Raw genomic sequence first — 21,752 nt, forward strand, 5'->3', positions numbered from 1 at the left:
AAGTCTGATATTTACTGAGTTTTAGAGTATTGGGGTTTCTAAGTGAAGGATTTTTTCTTATACAGGGAAGGCTAACAGCACATGGAGTCCACCCAGTCTCTGCTGATTATTGCTCAAGGACCTGTACAGGGGGAAGTAATTTCTGACTGCTGCACAGCCACCATGCAAAAATTAGAGAAACAAATTATGGAGGGAGAAACTTTTAGCTGCCATTAGTGTAGAGGTTGCAGCTTCTCCCATCAAATTTAACTAATGCAAGGCCATGCCTCCAGGATGGCCGTGCCTGTGGGTTTCATTCTCTCATGCTGTGAGGGATTGCACAGCTTCCAGCACAGGTTCATAAGATACATAACCTGGGGCTGCAGTCCCTCCCACTATCCAGTTACCAGGAATTTTCCAGTGAGACCCCATAAGGAGGTGTCAGTGATAAAAGCCAACCTGAGAACCCTCTCAGCATTAGCACTGAGCACACTAATAAATCATTTAGCGCAGCACCTTCTAAATACCAGCCCAAAGCAGCAATATTTACATAAGTTTCTCCAGCCCATGCACAGATGGTCTCTGACTGCTTATGCTCCAAGAGAGCTCTCAGCATGAACAAGAAGTGCCCTGGGTGGGGGAACAGCTCAGACTTTTCACAGGGACAGTTTGCATGGTTAGCTTTGGGTACTAAGCAGTGCAAAATAAAGCAGGGAGTATTTCCTACAAGTCTGGGAATTCAGACCTAATTCTAAACAAGCATGTGCTTGCTCCAAGCATCAAAGCCACGTAAAAGCCATCAAAGCACAGTAAACCCCTTCTTCTGAAAGCAGAATGATGGAAAGCTTTCAAACCCTTTAAAATCCCCAAGACCCTTTAAAATTCCCTTTCAGACTCCTGCATTGTGGTATCAGGCAGAAATGTCCCCTCAGCACCCGCTAGGATGACAGGCTGGGTTGGCTGTGATGCTGCTTGGAAAACCAGACCCACTGCCCAACTGTGGGTTTCCTGAGACAGGAAATTGTACAGGTGATGCCTCATGTCCTCCCACCAGGATAACAAATGACACAGTGGAAGCAGGTCAGCCTTATCCCCTTGTCTGCCTTTTGGTCCCAAGTTGAGACAGTTTCTGTCTGCAAGAATTGCTAGGTGTGAGTAGTTGGTCCACACTCTCACTTTCCCTTAAAAACTAATCATTTTTATTACTTTTTAAGGGAAGGGAAGGGAAGGGAAGGGAAGGGAAGGGAAGGGAAGGGAAGGGAAGGGAAGGGAAGGGAAGGGAAGGGAAGGGAAGGGAAGGGAAGGGAAGGGAAGGGAAGGGAAGGGAAGGGAAGGGAAGGGAAGGGAAGGGAAGGGAAGGGAAGGGAAGGGAAGGGAAGGGAAGGGAAGGGAAGGGAAGGGAAGGGAAGGGAAGGGAAGGGAAGGGAAGGGAAGGGAAGGGAAGGGAAGGGAAGGGAAGGGAAGGAAGGGAAGGGAAGGGAAGGGAAGGGAAGGGAAGGGAAGGGAAGGGAAGGGAAGGGAAGGGAAGGGAAGGGAAGGGAAGGGAAGGGAAGGGAAGGGAAGGGAAGGGAAGGGAAGGGAAGGGAAGGGAAGGGAAGGGAAGGAAAGGAAAGGAAAGGAAAGGAAAGGAAAGGAAAGGAAAGGAAAGGAAAGGAAAGGAAAGGAAAGGAAAGGAAAGGAAAGGAAAGGAAAGGAAAGGAAAGGAAAGGAAAGGAAAGGAAAGGAAAGGAAAGGAAAGGAAAGGAAAGGAAAGGAAAGGAAAGGAAAGGAAAGGAAAGGAAAGGAAAGGAAAGGAAAGGAAAGGAAAGCATTAATTCCTGATTTTTAATGTATTCCATGAAAGAGACAAAACAAACCAACAAAACCCCAAACCAACCAAACAAAAACCTCACACACACAAACACCGCCTCACCCCTAGATGGGTGTGTGTTAGGATTTAATTCCACCCAACAGCCTCATGATAAGAAAAGGATTAAAACTTGGAGGAGTGCAGTAACTTAAAATTCATAACACAGGAACTGTGGATAATGCATCAGCTGCATGGAGTAACATGGAGCCCAGAACAACACTGCCAGGGCCCAATACCACCACGTGATTTTCCTTGCAAGTATTTTGTCACATTCTGCAGCTTTTCACACACTTTTCACAAAGACACAGCACTTTTTTCCTCAGACTGGTCCCAGTTGATCCCAAGACACACACCTTGCTGGCTTGTGTCTGTATCCCAATCTCCTCTCTAATGCCAGAGCATTTCTACCTTGTCTGAACTCTCTTCCCTGAGACTGGGAAGGAGAAAGACCTATGGTCCCTTATCTCTTCCCACGCTTAGATAAGCAATTCCTTCTTAGTTTAGTTCCTTGAGACAGCAGAGCATCCATGAACATGGGGTCAGGGAATCACAAGAGACAGGGGAGGGAGGGGAGGAAGATGCTGCACAGCAGCAGACAGGCACTCATAGAGTCAAGGAGTGACTATGTTGGTCAAGGAGACCAACATAGGAGGAAGCAGCAGCACAGACAACATTCAGTGTGATGAATTAACTGCAGACCCCCTTCTCCACCCTCATGTGCCACTTGGGGAAAGAAGGAGATAAACTGTGAGTGAAGCTAAGCCCAGGAAGAAGGGAGGGATGGGAGGAAAATGTTCTAAGGCTTGGATTTTATTTCTCATTACCCTACTCTGACTTGATTGGTAATAAATTAATTTCCTGGAATCAAGTTTATTTTGTCTGTGATAGTAGTTGGTGTGTGATCTCTCTGTCCTTATTTTGACCCATGAGTTTTCTATATATTCTCTTACATTATGTCTCCCTTATCCAGTTGAGGAGGGGAGTGTTAGAGCATCTTTGATGAACACCTGATATCCAGCCAATATCAACACACCACAGCCTCTTACACGCTGTAAGAAAAGGAACAAGGATCTCTCTGGCCTCCACCTAATATTCAGTCTCTCAGCAGGCAAATACTTCTGGAGCAGGAGTTTCTAAAATATGTGCCAGGGAGAGGGACAGTGACTCACACAGGTCAAAGTAAGCAGTCAATACAGTGACCCAAATGCAAAACGGTCTGGCACGATCTGTTCCACACCAGTGCACTGAGCATCCATGCATGCTGCAGGGACAGTCTTCCTCACTCAGAGACAGACCCTGACAAACCTCCCCTTTCACCTCAGTTGAAATTTTAAGAATGGAAGGCAGCTCCAAGGTTTGCCCCATATGTTTAAAGGTAGCAGTAGGAAGAGCAGCTCCACTAAACCACTCCCGTGACTTGAAGGAAGAGTCTAGAAAAAGAACACAGGTAAAGTGTAGCAAGCTGCTCTTCCTGTAGCACAGCACTCCATCTTTCTGAAGTTCAGAGATTTCTTGTACCAGAGGTTGTTCATTGGACCATGATCTGGGTATACAGCTTGCTCTCACCCTCCATGGAGGAGGGAGGCTTGTTCCCATGTGAAATAAGCAGATATCTCAGTGGAAGTGAACAAAATATCTCCAAGAAACCCTGCCACCTTATATGCCCCAACACCAAGGTTCACCAGCATCCTGCCAAATGCTTGTGAAGCTTAGAGTGAGCTAAAGCTGCGAGTCAATAGCAGGATCCCTGTGCTGCATGTTAAAGGAAGTATTTCCACATTTTCCTTTCACATTGTTGAGATTGCCTCTGTGCTGTGGGGCTAATTTGGTAATGCTTGTTCACAGCAGAAAAAATCCAAGTGTCAGGTGATGCGAAGTCCCTCCTAAGTCTCACTTTGGTCCCTCAAGCAGAAGGTATGAGCTGTAGTCCAGCAACAACTCGAAGCCAAGGAGAGGGAGCAGGCTAGCCAGCAGAAGCTGACAGTACCACAGTGACTTGTGACCCACCTGGAGGTTTCCAGGAGGATCTCAGGAGGTGCAATGTTCAGTCATAGAGAGGTACTTTTCTCCCTGAAAACCATAGTGCCAGCTTGGGGCACTGCTGCTTTCCATCAGCTGAACTAATGTTAAAAGTATAGACTGCTTCCTTGAAAAACCCTCAGGGAAAGCAATCTCCTGCCATTATGCTGAGGAGGAGGATGCAGTCCCCAGAGAAGCCCTGCTGGCAGCTGAAATCTCTTCACCAGAAGACCAGCTGGATAGGACAGACAGGGGAAGGAAGTGGGTTTCCTACAGCCCTTTGTCTCTTCATTTTGGCACGTGCATGGCTCCAGGCACAGGCTTGGATCTGTGAAGGCTAAAATTTGGTTTTAATCACGTCTCTAAGAGAATATAACAAATAGCTGTTGGAATATTTGTTTGCAGTATGAATAACTAATGGAGTAAATGCCAACCAAAACTGAAACTCTTGTAATTAACCACTGAAACAGAGATTTCGGTTCACCATGACGGTACTTTTAAATTAGGGGGTTATCTGCACATAAATTGTAAGTATTATTTAGAAAGGGAGCAATCTTGAAACAACTTGATTTGCTCTAGGAACACATTCTGGAAGTCAAATTTCCATTTATTTACAGACAACCAAAATGAAAATATTATGTCTATTTTCATGTGGCAGGCTTAGAAAACAAAAACAGTCACAGGAAAAGCATTTGTGATGGAAAGTTACTGTCCTCTCTCCGGGAATGCTCAGACTGTGAGAAGAGAAGGAAAGGGGAGGGAAGGAATATACATATGTGTGTGTGCGCATATAGATAGATAGATAGATGTATATATTTACCAATATATATTTAGTGCATGTTTATTTATATATATTTGTGTAGAGAAGTAAGAATCACAATCTTAGGAGAAACCAATATGAGTATTTTTAGTTAACATGAGAACAAATAATACCATTTCTTAGGCTGGAAGGGAGCAATTGTGGGCACACAAATAGCACACACCCCTGGTGGGAACTGGAGGCCTGAACTATCATAGTTCTGATGATGGCACAAATGGAAGACTGCTAAATCCAGGCTCCAGTTGCCACCATAGCTTGTGTCCTGAAGGCAAGCAGGGTGGCTGGGTATGGAGAAGTGTGAGTGGGGGCTGCAGTTGTTCCCCAGATTTCTCATGAGAAGCTTTCAGAGGACACACATGTTCTATAAAGACACTGCACTCTGTGAATGTGGAAAGTGACTATAAGGACAATAATCATATTTGTCTTCTTTCCCTGTAATAAGGAGCATCTCTAAGAAAGGGGGAGGGGAAGAGAGAGCAAGCAGGTCTCTCATTCAAACTCCTTTGCTCTGCCGCACCCCGTATTCCCCCAGCTTTGCTTCAGCCAGTCCCAACAAACACCAGCCCCGACCTCGCTTCTCTCTCCATCTGCCCCAGGGGCTCAGCCCCTCTGTGAGGAAAGACAGGGAAAGAGACAGGCTGTGGCCCAAAAAATCAGCATGTCAAAACATCAGCCGGTGCTTTGGTAAACGAAAAGGAAGAGCCATTGGGTGAGGCCCCCAGAGGCCGGGGCGATGCTGGAGCCCACGCGTGTGCTGCCCGGGTGGGTGTGCAGAGGGCAGCGAGGGGAACCTCACGTGCAGCAACGCTGCCTGACCTGGGGAGAACAAAACCCTCCACCAACTCTTCCAGAAAAGAAAACAAAGGCCTTGAACAACCATCCCCGGGCCATTTCAGCCAGCAACCAAAGCTAACAAGCAATCAAACAGAGAAATATCCCAGCAGACCTCAACTGGCTGAACAAACAAATGGAGAAACTCAGGTTCCAAAGAGCAGGGGAGCTGGGTTATGAAACGAGATTTTTGATATAAAAGGAAGCTTACAGCTATCACTGGTGATTAGACACGGAAGAGAAAGGTCACTCTGGGTGTTAGACCACACTTCACACACACACACAGAGGTTATTCAATCAATATTTGTCCTGGAATCACATGCGGCAGAAAAAAAAAATTAAGTGAACGGTCAGCAGAATTTAATGCTCACATTCATTCATGTTGTGCTCTTGGATGAATGTGTGTTTTTATATCTAGCACAACCTAAGCTTTAGAATCCAGGAGGTTTTTAATCAAAATACAGGAAAATCTTGGAATTAGACACTACATTTGTATATGCCTTTCAATTACGCTTTCAGCAGGACAGGAACACCTCACTTCTGATTTTAGAAAGGGATCTGTGATAGGAGAGAGATTATTTGAATCTCCGGGTTCTGGAAGTAACAGGAAATATTGTTCAGTTAAGGCTCCAGAAAGACAACACTATCCACAGAAACCTCCCCAGAGCAGAAGGGAGGGACTTATTCCTGCCATCACTGTGTTGTTCTCCGGCCACGCTGCTGCGCTGGCATTAGAGGTTTTATTTAGGGTCACAGCAGTAACAGCAGGAAGATATAATCCTCTGATGAACAAGCAGCTGTTACCCCCTGCCTTTGCGAAAATGATGAGCTCAGGTTGAGAATGTTGTTGCCTTGAATCATGATATTTTTTATCTCCCCGTGAGTTTGTCACAACAGATTGTTTGCTTATATTCAGATCACAAGGTCATGGCTCAATGCTCTCCCCTCAGCAAGAGCGAAAGGAAATTTGACTGTACGTGCCCTAACCACGGACTTTACAATTTGGGTGCAAATAATGATGATTAAAACACAAAGAAAGCAAAACAAATACAAAACTCAACCCTCTTGCCTAGTGACTTAATTACAAAATATTTGTGAGGCAGAGCAGAACATCCAGTTCGGGTTATGATGTACCTGATGGGCAGCATTCAGAAGACTGTCACAGAGACAGGATGCCTCTAAATCCTTCAAATAGTGTCATGGTGTGACTGAAGAGAGATATCAGTGCTCTGTAAGATTGCATAGGGGTTAATTTCCGCTGCACAGGGGATAGCCATGGAGAGGAGAGCCCCAGTGAACATCAGAGAGTTATAGAACAAAGGCAAATACAGGGCGGCTGCTTCAAGGCAGAAGATTTTGGGGAGAAGTTTATTTTAATATCCTAGCTGGAAATCCACTGAAAAAGCAGCTCCATCGGCTCTGGTCAGGAAGAACGACAGGACAGAGATTATGTTCCTCTGGCAGTCTGTCCTGATAAAGCTCCCGTGCTCCTAAGGGGCAAGACATTGTCACATCCTGCATTTGACGGCTGTGCTGTCTTTCTCATGCAGCTAACACAAAACACTTGATGCAGCAGAAAAAAGCCGTAAGTTGGTCACACTGTGTTAAGGATCGCTTTGACGGACTTCAAAGAGCCTGCTGAAATCATCTGCTGTGCACGCAGTGCCACTCTGCTGCCACAGGAGATGCTGCAGGAGGGCAGGGGACTGAGCGGGGACCAATGCCCAGGACAGGGACCACGTCCCGTTTCTCTTGCAAACCATTTTTCTTCACCTGCTCACCTCCTCTCCTCTAAAAACACCCTCAGGGAAATGCTGATGACCCACGCTGGTGTTCTCTGCGGAGAGGAAACTCCCGATTCAAAGCGGGTCACCCTGGCACAAAGCAGGGTTTATTCTGCAAATGGGCTGGCAGGTTTCACACGAGGATTTGCTCTTCCTAGGTTTCACCCGCATCAGGCGATTGATTTTATATTTTGTAACACTTGTAAGGAAATATTCAAAGACCGTCTGTGAATGTGATTTGTTACTCTCAGAGCTTTGGCTCTCACTCCGTTTGGCACTGAGCACTACAGTGCCCTGTCTCAATGGTTCTCTGCCTCTACAGTGGGGCAAAACTGCACAGATTCGGGCATAATTAAAATGCTGTTTCATGGCAGTCACTCAATGCTCTGTAATGTATTTCCTTAAATAGCCACAGATTTGGCCTAAAATTACTTGGCTTGATGCCCTTTAGAAATGTCCACTTCAGAAACAATTGCGAGCTGAATTGGAGCATTTGAAGTCCTGGGACAGATTACCCCACATACATTTGTCCTCCTTTATGGGCCATCATCCTCCTGCTTCTCTTTGCAATCCAGGTATGCTTTGTACAGAGCAATAGAAACAACATATCCCTCACCTATCTTGTTCTATTGGCAAGCAAATACTAAAGGCTCAAGACCAGCAGATGGCTGTTCAAACAAATTCAGGTCTTATCAAGCCTAGAAAGGATTGACACACCCGTGTTTTCACTGTGTGGCTCTCCTGTGAGCTGTGGGTTGCTCTGAAGATAAAAACTACAAATTGTTTTTTTCCAAGGGCAGAGTATGCTTCATGATATAGTATCAAATACTGCATTTGGTCCACTGCAATGCTGATTAGGTGTCAGACAGCTTAAAATTCCTATGCACTCTTAAGAACAAAAACAGGGAGAGGTGACAACATGTCGTTACTCTTTAGAGCAGCATAAAATTTAAACCAGGAAATTTCTTGATGTTAGAAAGAGGAATTTCAACATTAATTGAAGTTCTGCCATTTTAAACATTTCTCTATAGCCTGTTCCTCTTCACTTTTTTTGTCACAAACATGCCTACACCTCTCAAAATATACAATCAGTCAGGTGAAACTGTGCAGGGAGGTGGCACCTCAAGGCCCCTCATGAGCTGCTGAGGTGGCAAAAAACACCAGTACCACATAAATCAGTGAAGACAGCTCCTGAAATATGCTTCAGGTTTCTCAGCATCAAGTGTCAATCCTACCACATCATGACCAGAAACCTCCTTGAATATTTTTACTGGTGCCTTAAACATAAAGGTTTCTTAGGCACCTTTAGTGTTTTCTTCTTAGGGCCTCCTCACCACACTCTTTCCTAAAGGTGACAGGGGAAATGTCACTCACAAATGGTCCCCATGCCTGTAGCATGTGTGGCCCCTCCGAATGTCTCACTCTGGCCCCTCAGAACCTCAAGTAGGGTGCAAGAAAAGCTGTATTGATGTAAGAGCAGCAGCGAGGCAAACCAGGGCTATGTCAGCAGAGATGATGTAGATGAATCAGGACTAAGAACAGAGCTAGAGAAGATATTTGAGCAGTGGTTAAGAGGGGTCTTATCTGGGAGTAATAAGAACCTGACTGGAAGACACAGCTCTGACATCCTTAGTTCATTTATTTTCCATTAGAAAAACTGGTATTTCGGCACTCTTACTACCAGATGGAACACAATGAGACCACACTTGGGGTTTCATTTACAGATCCACTCTTGATGTACAGGACTTCTCATTCCATTTAACTGTGTATTTCCCCCAAATTACAATCTTGCCTTGAAATCTGAGTTCCAATCACCCTCTAACTTCCAGCCCATTCATTCCATTACCTGCTGGCAAAGAACTGCAGGTGAAGTTCTGTGTCTCTCATATCACTTACAGACATAAAAACTACTTTGCTGGCAATTGTAGCAGCTTGGAGTTAAAAGTAAAGCACAGATACCTTTGATCAGCTTCAGATCAGGGAAGGAACACTCAGAATACAGATTCAAATAAGTATTCAGGTAGCTGCAGCAATCACTCTGATCTCTGGTCAACTAGTCAGATGAATGCTTTTCTTCCTCAGAATCTCTTTTTTCAAAAATTGCAGAATATCCCAAGTTCGAAAGGACCCAAAAGGCTCATTGAAGTACAACTCCTGGCCCTGCACAGGACACACCAAGAATCACTCCATGTGCCCAAGCGCATTGTCTAAATGTTTCCTCAGCTCTGTCAGTTTGGGTGCTGTGACCACTTCCCTGGGGAGCCTGTCCCAACCCCTGGGTGAAGAACTCTTTTCTAATATCTAACCTAAACCCCCCTAACACAGCTTCATGCCACTCCCTTGGGTCCTGGTCGCCAGAGACATGAGAGTAGCACCTCCATTTTGCCTTGTGAGGAAGCTGTTCACTGCTATAAGGTCTCTCCTCAGCCTCCTCTTCTCCAAGCTGAACAAGCCAAGTGACTTCCCCTCTAGGTCCTTCCCCCTGGAGCCTCCTTCGGATGTTCTCTAACAGCTTTGGAGTTTTCATATGTTGTGGTGCCCACACAGGGCTCGAGGTGAGGCTGTCCCAGTGCAGAACAGAGCAGGACAATCCTTGTCCAGCTGGTGATGCTGTGCCTGATGCACCCCAGGACACAGCTGCCCCTCCTGGCTGCCTCATATCCAACTTGCCATCAACCAAGGCCTTCATGCCCCTTTTCCACAGTGCCACTCTGCAGAGTTTCATTCCTGTCTGTACACAAATCCAGGGTTGCCCTGTTCCATGTGCAATCCTTTACTTGCCCTTGTTAAACTCCATACTCCATACATACATACATGTCAAACTTGGTGATTGCCCAGTCTGATGTCACCCCATTCACTGCAACCCTTTGCACCCAACCCCTGAGCAGCTGCTCACCCATCCCACAACGTGTTTACAATATCCAAGAGAGCTTTGAAGTTCCAGGCTTTTCTTCTATAAGCATTGTTCCTGCTATAAGTCAACATGGATACGACATAAAACACTTAAAATATTCAACGCAAGACATTATTTGTCAGAAGAAATCTGCATTTAAGGCAAACATTAACATAAAGCCAGACTCCAATGCACTCCTTCCCACAGAACAGTACTTAAATCAAGCAGTAGTCCCATTAAAGCAAATGGGATTCTTCCTGCAGTAAGGGATTAGCATCACCAGGCTGCAGCTCTGAGAAGTGACACTGTGGTTGCGTGGAGAGTACGAACAAGCTCTTACTACCTTGGATGTCCTAATTAGTCCTAATGATGGTTTCAATGTGACTGATTGCATCTTGCCTCATTGGCAGAGTAGAAAAGAACTATTTCAATTCGTTCTGAAAATGAGTGAATTTAATTAGAATATTGCAGAATGCTTCATAATTACAGAATATTTAATTTTGTGCTAAACACCAAGTTTTTAGCCAGGATTTATGTATTCTTGCTTCAGAACCCTCTTGCTTTGGAGGAGCCTGTTCCCATAGGAACACAGTCACACTGGCCACATGGAGACAGCTCAAACATTTCCGAAATCAGCCAGCAGAATAATTCTGCTATGTATTCCTTCCACTGCTCTGGTTTGAGTGTATGTATTATGTCCTATTATATCCAGTTGGAATTACATGCCCACAGGGCAAAGTGAAATATATATATATGCATATGCACAAACACAAACACACATAGAGAGAACTAAAATTTTGTTAATTCTTTTTGCTGTGTAGCTGAACTATTTACTTTTTTTTTTTTTCTTTTTCCTGAGGGACTGGCCCAGAAAACAACCACCTCCAAGGACACTGCAGTAAGTGAAAACAAAATTATTCTTTTCTAGTTAGGAAGAAGGAATCACCAGTGTGTCAAACATCCCAACAGAGATACCTGCAGATGTACCAAATATGTATCAAATGCCATACCAGGAGAGCTGTACCCTCCTGCTACATTGCCATTTCTTTCAGTTTCCTTTCTGGCCCCCAAGCTTTATTCTGTCTTAAGTTTCAGAATGGATCATACAGGTTCTTTCCAGGTCTTGTTTCTTCACAACTTAATGTATTTATTCTTTCTTTGAGGCTCAAGGAAACTTGAATTTTAGTCTTCCAAGTTGAGTGTCATCTCTCTCTTCCCTTACTTTCTTCTACACCTGAATGCTTCTTTTCTTTAACAGCCTCATTGATCTCAACATGAAAACTATTACACCGAGGTGCTATTCAATTTGAGCAGCGAAAACAGAAAACTTTGGATCTGTCTTGCCAGGGGACTGCCTTTCCATTTATGTAGTTTCCATTTGTTGCTAAAAAATTTTCCTGCCAAAACATTCAGAGCACAAATGTATGCTTTTCAGACCAATTTTTAGCAGCTTTAATTGCTATCAGACTATGTAAAACATGTATGGGGCAAGCTGTGGTTATTTGGGGTAGGATTGAGGTGATATTTTCCCCTGCAATGGTGGCAAGACATCCCCACTCTACAGGCAGCCCCCTGGTCCTGGCAGAGCCCACTTTGCAGCTGGGGCACCCACGGCCATTCCTCTGGAGGTAAATTTGCTGCTCCTCCAGCGGGTGGCTGAACTCCCTCCCCTTGCAGCATGAAGGCAGGCAGGAGGATTTGAGAAGTGGAGCCCCACACGAGCAGCACAGCCGTGGCCCAGGGCTGCAGGGAGCAGTGAAAGACCTCTGGAGGGCTGTGATGGCAAGCCTGTGACTTGACCTGGCTGTGAAGAGAACTGCAGGGAGGCACATGCCAGATCAGCCTTTGGCAGCTCACAGGTCCGGGGAGGGAGAAGCTGCCCATCGTCCTCTTCCCATTCAACCTGCAGCTGAGGCTGGACCCATATTTCCCTGCCACCAAAGTCACTGCCATTTCACCTTCTTTCTCAGGAGCCCAGTCACTTGTGCCAGATTTCTGACCACTGTGGAACAGAGGCAGACCTGACCTGGCTGGGTTTTATCACGTTGGAAATTTGCCAGTGGCAAATATTTAGCTGGGAATATTGTTCAGGGGATCCAGGCAGGACTTGTGCCCTATCCTGTGAGCAAGGAAAAGTGGCTGCAGACCCTTGGGACTCCCATGCAGGTGGCCCAAGGTGACAGACTGCAACGATGCAGGCACAGGTTCTATTTCTCCCCTCTGACTGCAAGCTTTCCACACCAACCTGTAATGAACACTACCCACTGAGGATCTTCCAAAGTTAAAACGGCTCTGAAACCTTCCCTGAAATTTTGGACTGAAGCAAGTGTGGTGCTCGTGGGATATCATGTTGCCTGCAGACCGGAAAATGCCAAGAAGCTGAACTCAAAAACCCAGTGTCTGCCACCAGAAGTTTTCCGTTCGCTTTCTTCATTCCCCTTGGAGTCACACTCCTTGAATATTTTCAAGAGGAGAAAAAAAAAAATCCTTTGAACTTTTTTTTTTTTTTTTCTTGGATATTAAATATTTCCAGTCAAGCTGAACTTGTAGGAGAGTCTCTGAAACACTCCACCAGCATGTCCCTCTGGGAACTTTAGATTCTATTTATTTAGTGGTTTTACTCACTGAAGACTGTGTCTGAGAAGGTGTCAACAGCGTTTTCCTTCTCATCCAGCTTCTTGGTCTGACTGTCCTGCAAAGTGGAGGACAGTTTCTTAAGGGTTTCTTACCCTCAGCAACCAGCAAACTAAAAAGACTTGCCAACATGAATGTTTCAGAAACCTGCAGCCTGTTTTAAAATTATCCCGAGGCGATTAAAAATTAACAGACACTGTGACAAAGATGAATGTTCTTCCAGGCTTCCCTCTGAAATCTTAATGTCCAGTGATTCTGTACTTGATTCCAAATTGCCTCAGAATGGTAAAGGACAGGATAAATCATTGCTGTCACTTAATGAAAACCTTAAAACAGCTCTTCTTAGCAACGAGTCATTCTGTTCTAATGCAGTTAGAAGTTGATTTTTATTTACACCACTGCCTAAGGTGATTTCCAAGCAAACAGGACACTTGCCCCTTCCTTGTTTCAATAAAGATGACTCCATTTGGAACCTCACGCCTAGGTTAGCTTATTATGACACTGAAAAAAACCTAAACCCCAAACTGATTTCAAAGAAGAAAACTGCAGGAAGACAAGGACAAACAGAAACAGGGGTTGTTTTTTGTACAACTGCCCACAGTTTTTGTTTTTCAAGGGAGGGAGGGAGGAGCTACGTGGCCCTGTTCCCATTTAATCACTCCAGTAGGAGCCAGTAGGAGCCAGCAACAGCCACATTCCAGTTGCAGTTCTTACATGGCCACCTTCCTTGTTTTGTCTAGTTATCCTGCAAGCTCACTGAGAGATGGGAGAGTATTTTAGCAGCATCCAGTAAAATGGAGCTTCCAGTTTAGTGTGGGTCTTTAAGGCATCCAACAGTACATAAAGTGTAAAAAACAACAGCAGCAACAACAGAAAACCTCAAAGCCCGCTTAAATTGAATGAGGAACTTTAAAAATTCAAGGATGCAAGAAAGAAGTGAAGAGGAATTCATGCTGGATGTGCAAGCCCTCAGCCCCCCTGCCATGTGCATGCATCCCACCCAAGGATGGTATTTTTTGCTCCTGCAGCTCCTTGCCTGTTTCCCATATGAACAGGCTGATCCTTCCTCCACTCCATTTGTCCACTCTACACCCAGCAGCCACCTCCAGCGTGCTCCAGAGCAGCTGGGAACATCCCTCCCAGTGATCCTGTAATTCAGGGCACTGCATGTGCTCAGCCCCTTCTGCAAAGGTGGAAGCCTGAAGTTTACTCCATGAAGATTCACAGGCACTGGCAGTCTTAGCTGCCAGGCAGCAATAAGTCTCTATCGAGCACATGTGAGCTATGATTCAAAAGGCTTAAAACTGGACAAAGGTGGGTGGATTTTGACAGGAAAGGCACCCTCTCTTCAGTCCCCAGCCCCACCTAAGACACAAAAGCCCACCTCCGAAATTCTTATCTCACTGTGGGGATGCTCAGGTATTTCAAAGGAGAGGTCATAAGAATCTCTAATGTGGGCAAAGTGATGTTTTTCATGGTCTTGCCCTTGGAGCTCACATAACCCTTTTAACCAGTTTTCCAATAAATGCTTTGCCTGAATCGGATACAGCATGGATCTGACAATGACAATTATTGAGTGTCCTTAGTGAAGATGCAATAAGTTGGAGCAATGATACAGAGGCCAGTTTTGACTTAACTAGACTGCCCTAAATTCTTTGAGAGACAAACAACTATGAAATTGGCTCTACCACCTGTGTGTGCACTACCAGCTCACTGATGATCTCAGAAACTCTGCAACACAAACACCATGCATGCCTCACCTCTGACATCTGAAATAATTGGCAGGTTGGGAGCCCTGACCATGCACACCTCAGCTGATCTGGGGAGACACTGTTTCACCTTTGCTGAGGGCCCCCGCTTCTATGTGTGGGTCCTTCCCCACAGTCACAAACACCCCTCCAATGATGATGTTCATGCTCACACATTTCTCTCACTTTCTCACTACTGTATTTTGAATTTGGTTTCATGTCAACTTGGCAATGTTGGCACCTACCCAGGAATGATGCAAGCAAAATAAGGCTCTGCACATAGAGGCCAGTGTGAACCAATACTGCCCAAGGAACACTGCTTTTCCAAGAAGGTGACACTCTTCTTAGTGTCAAAATACCATATTTCAATTAGCAAAAGTGACCCTTAACAAGCAAAACATTCAGGCTCCTGAAAAATCACCAGTGAAAAGTACAAGCACTTAGCATTTCCGAGAATCAGACTAAATTTACAACAGACTGAAGGTTTGGGCCTGGCACTAAAACAGGTCTTGCTATCCAGATGCAGTATTAGTCTTTTGTAAAGAATTTGTACTGTCTTTATCCAATTTCCATTCTTAACTATGGCCCTCAGTGAAATTTTTAAAACTCCCCCAACTTTTTTTCTGCCAGACACTCCTTCTAAGCAGAAGGATTATTAAATTCACATTCCAAATCTTTCTCCAATGTTACAACTGCTTTCCCCTTTTGAAGTGCAATTCTCTTCTGCAAAGTAAAGGAAAAAGAAAGTGTTTATAAAGATTGGATATGGATTGTTTCTTCAAAGTCTTGCACAGCAAGATTAGAGTACTCACAGTCTATGGGAACAGTGCCTGGCCATGGGGATCTGATAGTGATATCCAAGAGCACTGGTAATAATGATCTCTGTTCTCACCTACAGGAGCATTATCACCAGACATCTTTGCTGAGCTTTGCATATCAGCATTACCTGACAGTCAGAAAACAAGACTGTCAAAATTGCAAGAAACAATTGCATTTACTCTTTCTTCCCCTAGCTCCTGCAGCTCTCATGAGTACCAGTGACAAGAAGAAACTTGTTTTTGTCCCCAAAGCAGGCAAGCACTGTGCAGAGGCCACTCAAGAGCTAGTCTGGTGACTCACACTGGTGACTCAGGACCAGTTATTCCTGCGGAGTTAACTCTCAGTATAACACAAATTTTGCCTCTAACTCAAATTCTGGGTGAAGTTTTCAACTCACCTGCAAAGCTTATTTTAAGCTTGGCCTGACAAACTACTCAGGACCCCGACTTTAGCTCAAGGTCTGTGGCCTTTTGGATTTTCACATCCTACTGGCCACACACTTGCCTCGAAGCAGGATTGCACTCACACCAGTTAAACTAAACTAAAGACAACATGAGGATTCTATACGTTAACTTTCCTCTGAGGACAGGTATGTAGAGGCACTGTTTCTCTAATCCCATTCCTCAGAATGGTAAACTTCTGAGCTTTTGTTTTTGTCCAAACTCCCTCCAATCTCTATAAAGAAAGCCTCTCCATCACTCGTGTTAACAGGCCCCCCAAATTCCACGCTGCCTCTGAACACCCAACTGATGAGTCTCTCTTGCAGGTCTTGGCACACTGGGTGAAAAAGCCATCATGCTCCACCACTCCCATTACCACTTGTCATCTAACTGCTTACATAAGCCTGTGACCTCTGAAATAAAAACATTTACTTGCACTTGGGTAGAGCTGGTTGGTTGGAAGAGAACTTGGAGAAGGAAATGATTGAAAAAACAGTCACAGAAGCAAGCTTCCAGAATGTGCCTTTTTGGTTTTCCTTTCAACTTTGCTATTTCCTCTAGTCAACCACTGCTTCCCCATCAAACAAAAAAAGTTTCAGCCAGCAAAATCAATTTGTTTAACATTTTCACATATCCTCTAGCACACAGGACTTATATAGCTCATGCAATCACTTAAAGTTTTGCTAAGCACAGATCAAGAGGACATAAGGAACTGAGAAAAAAAGTCACATTATGTTGTGCGCATTAATTTAAATTTGCCACTAAATGTATAAATAGGTCTAGAGAACTGGGTATTTCTAACATGCCAATTATCTCTGTACTGTGGTACCCCACTCATTATCAAAAATAGGTTCACTTCAGACTGAAAAAAGTCATTTTCTTCTTGTATGTGGCTTTCTCAAACAGGTTTATTTTCACTTGCAGTACGCAAGGGATGTTTTAACTAACCTGCAGTGTGATTTTTGGAAAAGACAAGCTGCCCCCAGAGGCAGCTTGTGCGTATTAGACCAGGAGCATCTGTTTGGGTCCATGAGAGTATTTGGGCTGGCGGGCACAGACAAGGACTTTGCAAAGCGACAAAGTGGCTCAGCTGGATAAGCCAGGCAAGGAAAGACCTTCAGTCTATCCTGACCACTCTAACTTGGATGCAAGGAAGTTGATAGGCTCAACCACTCACATAAGTGTTCCAGATTGCAGAGACTGTAAAAAAATGGTTTTGTATAATTCAGGTGCCAAAATTATTGGGATGCACATGTGGACAAGGGAAGGGATAACATTTCCCTTTGGGTCAGCTGTAGATGAGCTCTAGAAGAGAGGTTGTGGCTTCATTTAAAATAATGCTTCCAACAGATACCAGTTTATCCCATCACAAGAGTAATTTTGTGAAAGGAGTGCACATTTCTGTACTCACAAAAAATGACCTAAGTTAAACCAACCTCTGGAACTCCATCTGGCATTTTGGTGGTGTTCTCTTTCCCAGACCTATGTACTGTGAGAAGCCGAATTTAGGAAATACACACCAGCACTCAGTTGCCATACAGATTTTCAGAGGAAAAGACACTGTTGCTGCTTCCCTCAGAAATGCAAGAGGGAAAAAAAAATATGCCAGTGTATATCTCACTCAGTTCTAAGGTGGGAGGCGTGAGTTTCACAAGCTATTTACCATTTGGTAGCAGTCCCTGGACCAGGGATCAGCATTCAATAATAAACCAACTACCAGGCTACTGAGCTGTGACATTTTTCTGTGACCCAGGAGTCTTCCTCCAAAAAGTGCAGAATTCTTTTAAAAGTGGTAGTCTCAAAAGAAGCCTGCAACTCCTCCACAGGAGCCAAATGCATCAATGCCCAGACATCTCACTGGTTGCCACTGCAGGAACAATGTCTTTGGTCAGAAAAAGGCATTGTCATCAAAAGAAGGTGGCAGAACTGAAATTCCTCAGCCTTCCTCTCCAAAACGGAAGTTTAAAGGAGCCACTTTGCAACCACAGGGGTACAGAGCATCCTTCCAACAGATTCTAACATGTCAGTTAGGCTTTTCTCTGGAGAGGAGAGTTTAGCACTCTGGCCTACTCGCTTTCCATCTACATGATCCATCCTTGACATGCCACAGGGACAGGCACAGAAGTACCCTCTGATAAGAAAGACAAAACCAGTGTGAAGACAAAACCAGTGTAAACCTCAAGAGAGGAGACTGAAATGAGAAGGTCCATCTCAAAATAGCATTCACCTACCTCTCTAAGAAAGTGTGATCTGGAAAACATCTCTTTCCTCCATCATTTCCCCTTCCCTTCCTCACTGCTTCCTGCTCAGGATGCTGCCCATGCAGTGTCTTTACCATGAAAGTTGCACATCCCAGAGACTTGGTGCCTAAATTTGGAGGGTTTGGTACTCATTAGAGGCCAAAGGTTCAGGAATAAATCCAAGCCACAGAGCTCAATTCTAAAGTGTTTGAATGCTTAAAATATCACTTTTGAGATACCTGGGTTCCACAGGGCTCCTCTAACAATGGGATTAGGTTCTCCTTTCTGATCATTATTTTTTTTAATCATCAAATTAGCAGAATTTTGATGAAACCGTAGATCACAATATTTTGTGACAGTTTGGGATGGCTTGTGAATCATCCACCAGCTATTCCTGGAATGTAATACAAGCCATTGTAATGCTTTATGAAGAAAGCACGTGCTGCTATCCTGCGACAACCATATGTTCCTCGGCGTGTATGTATCTGTTATCCAACCCTTACATAAGCCGTTGATGAAATTATCATCACAGGACAAGCACACTCGGAGCACGGTTGGGTTGGTCACAATACAGTAACGAAGGAATGAAGGAGCTTTATGCTGAGGTGGGACGGGCCACCCGCCTTCGCAAGCCACAGCTGCAGACAGAGGCAGAGGCAGCGTGCGGACCTGCAGTCTGCTGCTCAACAGCCATCGCTTTGGGGACGACACGAGTACGGATATTTGGGGCTTGGGCTATATGCCCTTTTGGGAAAGAGCAAAGTAAATGTGCTTCCTCTGGTGCAGGGGAGAGGAAAGGCTTGGGGAGGCAGTTGAGGGAAAGGCTGGGGAGGAGGTTGTTTTAATGGTTTAGGGAACCCGTGAGATGTTACTTGCACACACAGAGGCACTCGCACGCCTCAGACTGCAGTAGGGGCAGCAGGGGCCGGGACAGCAAAGGCTTGCCGCATCGCAGAACGCACCGTCGGCTTTCAAGAGCATCCCACGGGCCGCTCCCTGTCCCCGACCGTCCTCCGTGCCCATCGGGCACTACCAGCGCCTGCCCCGGGTACAAGTCCCCACCCGGGAACACCAGCGGGCAGCGCCAGGGCCGCTCGGCACGGCACGGCTGCATCCCGGAGCCGCTCCCAGCTCAGCTCCCGGTGCCGCAGACGGGCCGGGCCGAGCCGCAGCCCCGGGGCCGGGGCGGTCCGTGCCGCGCTCCGAGGGCCATGTGCCGAGTACTACGGGCACAGACTCCACCTTCCGCGGCTCCCGCCCGCCCCCACGCATCCAGGAAGGGAAAAAGAGGAGGAGGAGGAGGAGGAGGAGGAGGAGGGAAGGGGGTGAAAGGGAAGAAAAAAAGCAGAGAGAGAGGTTGAAAGGAGGGAGCTCGCCGAGACCCACCCTTCTCCCTCCTCCTCCTCCTCCGGGCTGCTGGCCGGGCTTTTGTTTTCCTCCAGCGCCCCGTTTCCCACACGTGATTGCCGTGTTATTGCACAGGGCGCTCGGCGGCGCGGCTGCTGCACCTATAAATACGGAGCGGGCGGGCGGCGGGGGCGCGGGGCAGCGCGGCGCGGCCGGGCGGAGCGCACCCCCCGACACCCCCATGCACCCCGCGGGGACCGCGGCGCCCGTGCCCCGCCGCCCGCCCGCCTGACGGGCCGGCAGCGAGAGGCAGCGCCCGGCCGGCGGCGAGGGGAGGGGGAGCCGGCCGACAATGGCGGCGGCCGCCACCGCCGCCAGCCCCGGCAGTCCCGCCGCCGGGCCCCTGTCGCCGCCGGCGGAGCCCTGCCCCAGGAAAGCGCCGCAGCCGCCGCCGGGGCCGCCGCAGCTGCCGCCGCCGGCGCGCAGCGACCCCCGCCGCAGGCAGGCCGCGCTCTCCTTCCTCACCAGCATCTCCCTCGACGGGCGGCCCCCGCCGCCGGGCAACGACGGCCCCGCCGCCCGGCCCCGCCAGGCGCAGCCGCCGCCGAGGCTGGGCAGCCCCCCGGCGGCGCCCGCCGAGCCCCCGGAGGAGGAGGAAGACGAGGAGGAGGAGGAGGACGCCTTCGCCGCGGTGCAGGTGCCGCCCGCCGCCTTCCTGGGCGCCGCGGCGGCGGGCAGCCGCGGCCGCCTCAACTCCTTCACGGCGGGGGTGCTGCCGGCGCCTTTCGGCCGCACCAGCCCCCAGGGCAGCATCGGCGGCAGCGGAGAGCTGGGGCAGCCCGGCTCCGCCGCCGCCTTCGAGCTGCAGCGGTCCCGGTAAGCCGCGCCGCGGGGATGAGGGATGCTCGGGATGCGGGGATAAGGGATGCGCAGGATGGCGATGGGCTCGGGAAGGGCTGGCACGGCCGCCGGGGGAAGCCGTGGGGAAGGGAGGCCAGATAGCCGCCAGGCGGGAGCCTCCCTCCGCGGGCCCGGCTCCGCTGCCGTCCGGCCGGGGGAGCAGCGGCAGGGGTGTGCCAGCGCGCAGGGGCAGGACGGCGGCGGTGCCCGAGCCTCCCGGGCGGCAGCAGCCCGGCGGTCGGTCGGTCCCGCCTGGGCTCGAGTGGCTGAAAGTTTGTCTCCCGCTCAGCAGCGCGGGCTGCACGGCCGCCGTGCCCCGCCGCAGCCCGGCCGCGCAGGGTTGTCACCCCGCTGTCCCGGCTGATGGTGGATTCAGCCCGCCGTGCCGCCTGTCCTATTGACAGCAGGCTGGGAAACCGGCTCTGAGTCAAGTGAGCTGTAGCCAGGTCTGGTAGCCCACAAGGGGGAAGATCTTTGCATCGAAATCCACGGATTACGGTGCGAGCGCATGGTTTAAGCAGCGTCTCGCTACCACCCTGAATAAGCTCTTTATCTCCAAGCACTTTGTGTTCCTCTGGGTCGTTTCTTGCCGCCGGGTACTCTATTGCCTTTTAATTCCCAAAGGAACAACTTCACCTGCTTCAGCCCTCGAGCTGAGACTTCTGGCTAAGAAGGTGCAATCATGTAAAAACGCGTGAATGCCTGTGGATACAAAATCACCTTCCTTCACTTCCTCAACAACATGCTCAGTTATCAAAGACGGAGGGAGGGGGGAAGAAGCAGGGAAGAAGCTGGAGGAAATGACTGTGCTCCCCAAGCCCACATCGGCAGCCACTCCCACATTCCCCATTTGCCACACTCCCTCCTTTTTCTCCCTTGGACAAATAGGTAGACTTTGAGTCACATGTTATTGCAAGGGTTTATAAGGGTAATTGAGCATAGATCGCTGTAGAAAAGTCCCTTTCAAAATCAACCAGCTTGGAGGTATTGGAGGTATTCCAGGAGAAAGTTATCTTAGCTGCATGCCCCACTGCTGGTTGGTTTTTTTGTTTGGGTTGTTTTTTTTTTTTTTTCCCCTCCATGTGGTAGCTTTTTTGAGCCCCTTTACAGGTGCTGTCCTGGAGGGAGCCCCACATTCCCAAGCAGAATGCCTGCTGGTGGATTAGCACCCTTCTTCTCCCGGTCATGTGTCTCTCAAAACATTTTCTGCGGTGACAACCCTCTAATTGCTCCGTGGATCAACTGCACAGCTATGTCACACACACACACTCGTGAATTTCAGTCTGTGATGTGATTCTGCCCACAGAATGTACACTTGTGGGGGAGAAATGACCCACAGACTATGATCTGGGCATTGCTTTTCTACTCTTGAACTTACTTAGCGTTCAAGAGGCTGGATTCTTCTCGACCTTCTACTTAGTGAATTGATTATTGATGCACGATTCCAGT

At 47.5% G+C, this 21,752-nt stretch overlaps 1 protein-coding gene across 2 annotated transcripts in view; it reads left to right on the forward strand.

Annotated features, from left to right (window-relative positions):
* The first annotated feature begins 19,261 nt into the window (after window positions 1-19,261).
* Window positions 19,262-21,752, forward strand: part of CABLES1 (Cdk5 and Abl enzyme substrate 1) — a 71,962-nt gene continuing 69,471 nt past the window's right edge. For both annotated transcript variants that reach the window (XM_066329851.1, XM_066329858.1), the window contains exon 1: window positions 19,262-20,279. In XM_066329851.1, the coding sequence (XP_066185948.1) occupies window positions 19,756-20,279 (524 nt within the window). In that variant the 5' untranslated portion in view covers window positions 19,262-19,755. The remainder of the gene's footprint in view (window positions 20,280-21,752) is intronic.

The sequence above is a fragment of the Sylvia atricapilla genome, chromosome 1 (genome assembly GCF_009819655.1).
Source record: "Sylvia atricapilla isolate bSylAtr1 chromosome 1, bSylAtr1.pri, whole genome shotgun sequence".
Classification (NCBI taxonomy): Eukaryota; Metazoa; Chordata; class Aves; order Passeriformes; family Sylviidae; genus Sylvia; species Sylvia atricapilla.